Source organism: Salvelinus alpinus, chromosome 1 (genome assembly GCF_045679555.1).
Source record: "Salvelinus alpinus chromosome 1, SLU_Salpinus.1, whole genome shotgun sequence".
Lineage (NCBI taxonomy): Eukaryota > Metazoa > Chordata > Actinopteri > Salmoniformes > Salmonidae > Salvelinus > Salvelinus alpinus.
This window is the reverse complement of record NC_092086.1, coordinates 10897416-10905067: the sequence shown is the minus strand read 5'-3', so window position 1 is coordinate 10905067 and position 7652 is coordinate 10897416. Positions and strand designations below refer to the sequence as shown.

General features: G+C 40.1%; 1 protein-coding gene across 4 annotated transcripts in view; it reads right to left on the bottom strand.

Moving 5' to 3' along the window:
* The window catches only part of LOC139583688 (NLR family CARD domain-containing protein 3-like), a 672088-nt gene that overhangs the window by 559239 nt on the left and 105197 nt on the right, over window positions 1-7652 (bottom strand). For all 4 annotated transcript variants that reach the window (XM_071326905.1, XM_071326078.1, XM_071415422.1 and 1 more), the window contains exon 4: window positions 86-202. In XM_071326905.1, coding sequence (XP_071183006.1) covers window positions 86-202 — 117 coding nt within the window. The remainder of the gene's footprint in view (window positions 1-85; window positions 203-7652) is intronic.

The window sequence follows — 7652 nt, the reverse complement described above, 5'->3', positions numbered from 1 at the left end:
AAAAGAAATGGGAAAATGGGAGAGGAGAATTGACTAGAGACAGTGTTGTTTAACTCACTGACCATGACCCATGAGTTCATCTTACCTTTGTTCAGTAGAAAAGTCTCCCTCTCTAAAGAATATAGGAAGATTCATAGACTTGTCACTCTTCATGGACACACAGCTGGGTACAGGGGAGGCTGGTCTCTCCTGCTTGATTGGACTTCAACACAACAGAGACAAACATTACATCTCTCATCTACTCTGAGGTCAGATGGGGAAACAGAAGAAGAGTTTCATTCCAAAAAGCTATATATCCATTTTCAGAAATGTTTGTAAATTAGCTTTTATTCTTTAAAGAAGTTATGTTTATGTTAAGTTATGTTTTTTTGCTCAATGAGGAGATGGCACGTGGGTACCTGCTTCTATAAACCAATGAGGAGATGACACGTGGGTACCTGCTGCTATAAACCAATGAGGAGATGACACGTGGGTACCTGCTTCTATAAACCAATGAGGAGATGACACGTGGGTACCTGCTTCTATAAACCAATGAGGAGATGGCACGTGGGTACCTGCTTCTATAAACCAATGAGGAGATGGCACGTGGGTACCTGCTGCTATAAACCAATGAGGAGATGACACGTGGGTACCTGCTTCTATAAACCAATGAGGAGATGGCACGTGGGTACCTGCTTCTATAAACCAATGAGGAGATGAAGCGCGAACTGCGTCACAAATAGAACTGACTTCTAGACGCTCATTGGCGCGTGCGAGCAGTGTGTCATTTTTAATAACGAAATTCATTTAGCGACGCGAGCGTTGTAGTCAGCCTGTCAGCCCCGCTAAAAGGCTGGTGTCGTTACTCTGCCTTCTCCGGGGGCATGTTGAGGTAAATTTACTAACCGGGAGGGTTGAATTATGTAATTTATTGGTGGGCTGGAAGACGCACTCTTGTCTTTTCTATTCCGAGGTTGTTTACTCGCAATATCAGATATTAAGATGTGTTTTATAATGAATGTATACTGAGGTTGAGGCTCTGACTAGTGATTATTTACCCGGTGTTCAATACCTGCTATTGAGGTGCCCTGAAAATAATATTCAAAAGTTCGGTCCTTGGACACAGAGGGGTTAAACACTAAAGTTACCGTCCATCTAGTGAAGAGAGGAGAACCGGACAGAGGTAGCCAGCATCCGTCAACGAGAGAATGATGTATTGTTAGCTAAGTTAACTAGGATGCTGCTGGTAGATAGATAGCTAGCTTACCGAGCTGTACCGACTAGCTTGGCTAGCTAGCTGGTCGTTCTGTACCTCGTCTCGATGAAAATGACGAATCCGGTGAACCACAAAATGAAACAAGGATAGAGAGTGAAAAGGATCTGGCTACACTCATACTGTCCCTGACCGTAAAGAAAAAAGCAAATTGAACACTGAACTTCGGTGTCTCAACACTGTAGTGAACTCCGTCGTTATTCCCCAAGATCACCTCAGCCAACTCTGCGCGTAACCGGACAATATGCTTGGCGCCACACCGTACGGGGACGCGGACAGTTCTGTACGGGGACGCGGACAGTTCCAGAACGCGGACATGAGCAGTGCAACACAATCAACTAAACCCAGTCTTTACAGCGGGTTACATTAGTAATATTCATTTTTTATTATTATGTAAAACAAACATTCTATGTTTTTTTATAACAATATGTTGAGATCTGGGTCCATATCGACAAAGTGTGTCAGAGTAGAAAATTGTTCGTATAAGTGCTGAGAATAAAGACATTTTACACTTATGGGTATAAATTATAGCTATGCATGAAATCTAGTCCCACCTAGTCAGCAGATATTTTGGACACCTCGTGAGCTGTCCTAAGTAGTTAAGAGTTAACAGCAGGTGTCTTGATAATACTATTGAATAATGCAGTGAGTCAGTGGTTCCTGCGCCACATGTAATTGCTTTGCAGTAGTTAAAAATAATGTTTTTATATTTCTATGTGATCAACCCATAAATAATATAGACCTACATGCAACAGTATGTCTTGTGCTTTTGGCAATGATTTATGTATAATAATTATGTATAACAAGTGATACCATGTATAACTGCATAGCATTTTGTCTTCATTTTGGCAGATTAACTCATGCTTATTTCTGAAGATTAACTCAGGTTGGAGTTGGAGCTGTGACCGAAAGGTGGCTGGTTCGAATCCCGGGCCGGGCGCTGGAAAAAACAGGTGGAATTGATCTGACCACTGGAGGGCTGCTGGGTTCACATCCTCAAAACATGAACCTTTTGTTGATCAGAACTCTAGAGGTTCTTCTTCACTGAACCCAAAAATATATATAACTTTTAGTGGTTCCATATATTAAGGAAGTGATAGAAGCCTTTTTGGTTCTATAAGGAACCTTCTTTTCTAAGAGTGTAAAATAAACACGTTTTTCTTTTGATTATTTAATTATCTACATCATGTTATTTCAAGTTCTCCCTTTGCGCAACATCACATTGTTAAAAAACAATCCTAAATTGGGCATGGCTATAAATTGGGCAGTTGAAGGTATCTAGGGCGTAATATGTGTTTGATGAATATTAACATTGTATGCAACGTTGTAGGCAACATTATTGGCAAGGGACTTTATGACTACTATACCAAAAATATTTAGAGTTGTTAAACGGGTGTGAAGAGTGTGTTGATATAACGATTATATTGTAAAAAATCTGCTTGTAACAACGATCAGAATTGGTAAAAAAAATATGCATTCCTATATATTAGGCAATAATTAGGAGTAGGCAAAGTGGTCGTGTCGTGAAAATTCTATCAAATGTCTCACATTGCAACGAGTACAGTCAGGGTGCCGTGGAACCCCTGCAGTACCTCCACAGACCCCGGATTGAGAACCCCTGCAGTACCTCCACAGACCCCGGATTGAGAACCCCTGCAGTACCTCCACAGACCCCGGATTGAGAACCCCTGCAGTACCTCCACAGACCCCGGATTGAGAACCCCTGCAGTACCTCCACAGACCCCAGATTGAGAACCCCTGCAGTACCTCCACAGACCCCGGATTGAGAACCCCTGATTTAGCAGATGCTCTTATCCAGAGAGATTTACAGTAAGTGCATTCATCTTAAGATAGCTATTTATTTTGGAAATAAACTTAATCAAATCTTCATAAAATTGTCATCTTACCTCTTAGCTTTGGTGTCATGTCCCCCAGAGAGATGCATTTTAGAGGCAGGGTCCCCCTCTCTCTCCACAGAGAGACTCATTTTAGAGCACTGTCCCCTAAACAGAGATCCAGCATGTTGGTTGTGGTTAACACAGTGACAACAAATAATTGGTTTTCATTTATTCATTATTTCTTTGAGAAATAAAACATTTACTAACAGACATAGAAACAGTCAGGTGATTTAATGCATCACATGAACATGTAGTTGTGACATTTCCTCTCCATGGTAACTGTCAATAATAATAATAAATCACTGTTTGTTAAGGTAGTTATAGACAGTACAACAATAATAATAATAATAATAATAATGATAATAATAATAAGTCACTGTTTGTTAAGGTAGTTCTAGACAGTACAGCAACAATAATAATAATAATAATAAGTCACTGTTTGTTAAGGTAGTTCTAGACAGTACAGCAACAATAATAATAATAATAATAAGTCACTGTTTTAGTCTGCCTGACCATTCTGCCTGTCCTGACCTCAAGCCTGCCTGCCAAACTGTACCTCCTGGACTCTGATCTGGTTATGACCTTTTGCCTGTCCACGACCATTCTCTTGCCTTCCCCTTTTAGTATATTAATAAATATCAAAGACTCTAACCATCTGCCTCCCGTGCCATCTGGGTCTCGCCTTGTGTCTTAAACCACACTGCTATTCTTTGAGGGTATCACCTTTTATTTGAGGGTAGTTTAAGGTAGTTCTAGACAGTACAGCAACAATAATAATAATAATAATAATAAGTCACTGTTTGTTAAGGTAGTTCTAGACAGTACAGCAGAACAAGGCCATGTCTCACAATTATTTGTATTCATTAAAAGTAGGCTATTTATTGTTCATTGTCTTTCAATCTGTTCTTTTCTAAACATATCTGAGAATGTAGACAGAAGGGCTGAAATGGACATGATTGATCTGAGGGGGAAATCATTGATCCATTCAGAAAGGTTTTTTGCATCAAGTAAGAGATTTTATATTATGTAAAGTAGACTAGGTTATAATGTATAATAGCAGTTTGTTAGTGATATGTAGATGTTATATTATGTAAAGTAGGCTAGGTTATAATGTATAATAGTGGGTTGTTAGTGATATGTTATATTATGTAAAGTAGACTAGGTTATAATGTATAGTAGTGGGTTGTTAGTGATATGCAGATCAAGGTCTATACCTCAGCTATAACCTACATATCATAGATGACCAGTCTAAACCTGTTCAGATCGGTTCACATAATGTTATAGACCTACCAGCAGCAGGACAGAGAATGTACTGTATATAACCTACATATCATAGATGACCAGTCTAAACCTGTTCAGATCAGTTCACATAATGTTATAGACCTACCAGTAGCAGGACAGAGAATGTACTGTATATAACCTACATATCATAGATGACCAGCCTAAACCTGTTCAGGTCAGTTCACATAATGTTATAGTCCTACCAGTAGCAGGACAGAGCATGTACACTATATATACAAAAGTATGTGGACACCCCTTCAAATGAGAGAATTCAGCTATTTCAGCCACACCCGCTGCTGACAGATGTATAGAATCGAGCAGACCGCCATGCAATCTCCATAGACAAATGTCATAGGATGCCACCTTACCAACAAGTCAGTTCGTCAAATTCCTGCCCTGCTAGAGCTGCCCCGGTCAACTGTAAGTGCTGTTATTGTGAAGTGGAAACGTCTAGGAGCAACAACGGCTCAACTGTGAAGTGGAAGGCCACACAAGCTCACAGAACGGGCCCGCCGAGTGCAGAAGAGCATAAAAATGGTCTGTCCTCGGTTGCAACACTCACTACCAAGTTCCAAACTGCAACGTCAGCAAAATAACTGTTCGTCGGGAGCTTCATTAGTTAGAAATTAGTTTCCATGGTCGAGCAGCCGCACACAAGATCATCATGCGCAATGCCAAGCATCTGCTTGAGTGGTGTAAAGCTCGCCGCCATTGGACTCTGGAACAGTGGAAACGTGTTCGTTGGAGTTATGAATCACGCTTCACCATCTGGCAGTCCGACGGACGAATCTGGGTTTGGCGGATGCCAGGAAAACGCTACCTGCCCGAATGCATAGTGCCAACTGTAAAGTTTGGTGGAGGAGGAATAATGGTCTGGGGCTGTTTTTCATGGTTCGGGCCCCCTAGTTCTAGTGAAGAGAAATCTTAACTCTACAGTATAAAATTACATTCTAGACGATTCTGTGCTTCCAACTTTGTGGCAACAGTTTGGGGAAGGCCATTTTCTGTTTCAGCATGACAATGTCCCCGTGCACAAAGCGAGGTCCATACAGAAATGGCTTGTCGAGATCGGTGTGGATGAACTTGACTGGCCTGCACAGAGCCCTGACCTCAACCCCATCGAACACCTTTGGGATGAATTGGAACGCCGACTGCCAGCCAGGCCTAATCACCCAACATCAGTGCCCGACCTCACTAATGCTCTTGTGGCTGAATGGAAGCTAGTCCCCGCAGCAATGTTCCAACATCTTGTGGAAAGCCTTCCCAGAAGAGTGGATGCTATTATAGCAGCAATGTTCCAACATCTTGTGCAAAGCCTTACCAGAAGAGTGGAGGCTGTTATAGCAGCAAAGGGGGAACAACTCCATATGAATGGACATGCTTTTGGAATGAGATGTTCGACTAGCAGGTGTCCACATACTTTTGGTCATGTAGTGTATATAGCCTAATCTAAATCAAATCAAATGTTATTGGTCACAATGTCTGAGCGGCATAGACTAAGATACAGTAGAATAGTATAGAATACAGTATATACATATGAGATGAGTAATGCATAGACTAAGATACAGTAGAATAGTATAGAATGCAGTATATACATATGATATGAGTAATGACAGATATTTATAGCCGAGGCCAGATACTTTTCACAACATTTCCAACAGAGACCATCAGGTTGGTCGGCATGATTAGTGATCATACTGTATCTCAAACCTACTGTGACTGTTGAATGTCTGACGGCGACCTAACTTTATAATAGTTTGTAGCCTACCTACCAGAATCTGCCCGTCTTTCCTTCAAATCAACACATTTATCTGTCTTCTAATACAGTGGTGTAAAGTACTTCAGTAAAATACTTTAAAGTACTACTTCAGTAGTTTTCTGGGTATCTGTCCTTTACTTTACTATTTATATTTTGAACAACTTTTACTTTTACTTCACTACATTCAAAAAGAAAATGATGTACTTTTTACTCCATACATTTTCCCTGACACCCAAAAGTACTCCTTGGACAGGAAATGGTCCAATTCACACACTTCAAGAGAACATCCGTGGTCATCCCTACTGCCTCTTATCTGGCGAACTCACTAAACAGAGAACATCCTTGGTCATCCCTACTGCTTCTGATCTGGCGGACTCACTAAACACAAATGCTTTGTTTTTAAATGATGTCTGAGTGTTGGAGTGTGACCCTGGCTATCCGTAAATTAAAATAACAAGAAAATTGTGCTGTCTGGTTTGCTTAATAAAATGATTTTTAAATTATTACTACTTTACTTTTACTTTTGATACTTAACTATATTTGAAACCAAATACTTTTAGACTTTTCCTGAAGTAGTATTTTACTGAGTGACTTTCACTTTTACTTGAGTCATGTTCTATGAAGGAATCTTTCCTTTTACTCCAGTTTGAGAACTGAGTTCTGTTTCCACCACTGTTCTAACGTTCCATATGAGACACAGTTTCAACAGACATTCTGGAACTGCGTCGGCTACAAAGTTACTTTACATTTCATATCAGGAAATAAAGTAACGGTCACTGGGGGAATTCGTTGTGCATTGCCCGGCTCCCCGGGTGAGAAGATTTTGCGCATTTTAGACCATTCCATTGGTCCTTAAAATAAATGTCCACGAACCTGTAGCACCGGGCCATGCAAAACGAACTTCCCACTGTCGCAGCGCACTGAGACACAGAGTTCTAAACCCAGACGCGTTTCTTCAAGACATCTCTCTTACATTGTTTTTGATAAACATATAATTTACTCGAAACCAAGTTTAGCTGTATTTTTTTCCTCCAAAATGTGAGTTACTGTCGGCCTTTAATAATTATAAACAGGCCTACAAACCCAAAAGGTTTTAATTTGAGAATGTTCATTTGTATGCCTCAAATATTAAACTGTCTTAAAATATTTGATGATTAGTTGAATCAGGTGTGTAAGTGCTGGTAAGAACAAAAGGATTGAGAAACCCTGAGATAAACATAAAACCATATAATTGAAAAGCTCCTCCACCATCTTTACCAGACGTTTTACTGATAACATGTCGGCCTACTGATTAGTTTACACTTTGAAAACTGCTGTCTGTCAGCAACTCAGCTCAAGTAGCAGTTCTACTAACTAGTAATATCTCATTACAGGTATTCATTCTCTTACTCTGTCCATTAGAATAGATTATTGTTCAGAAATACTTACTTTATTTTTTAGTTCTCTCCATTTCGCGTTTTTT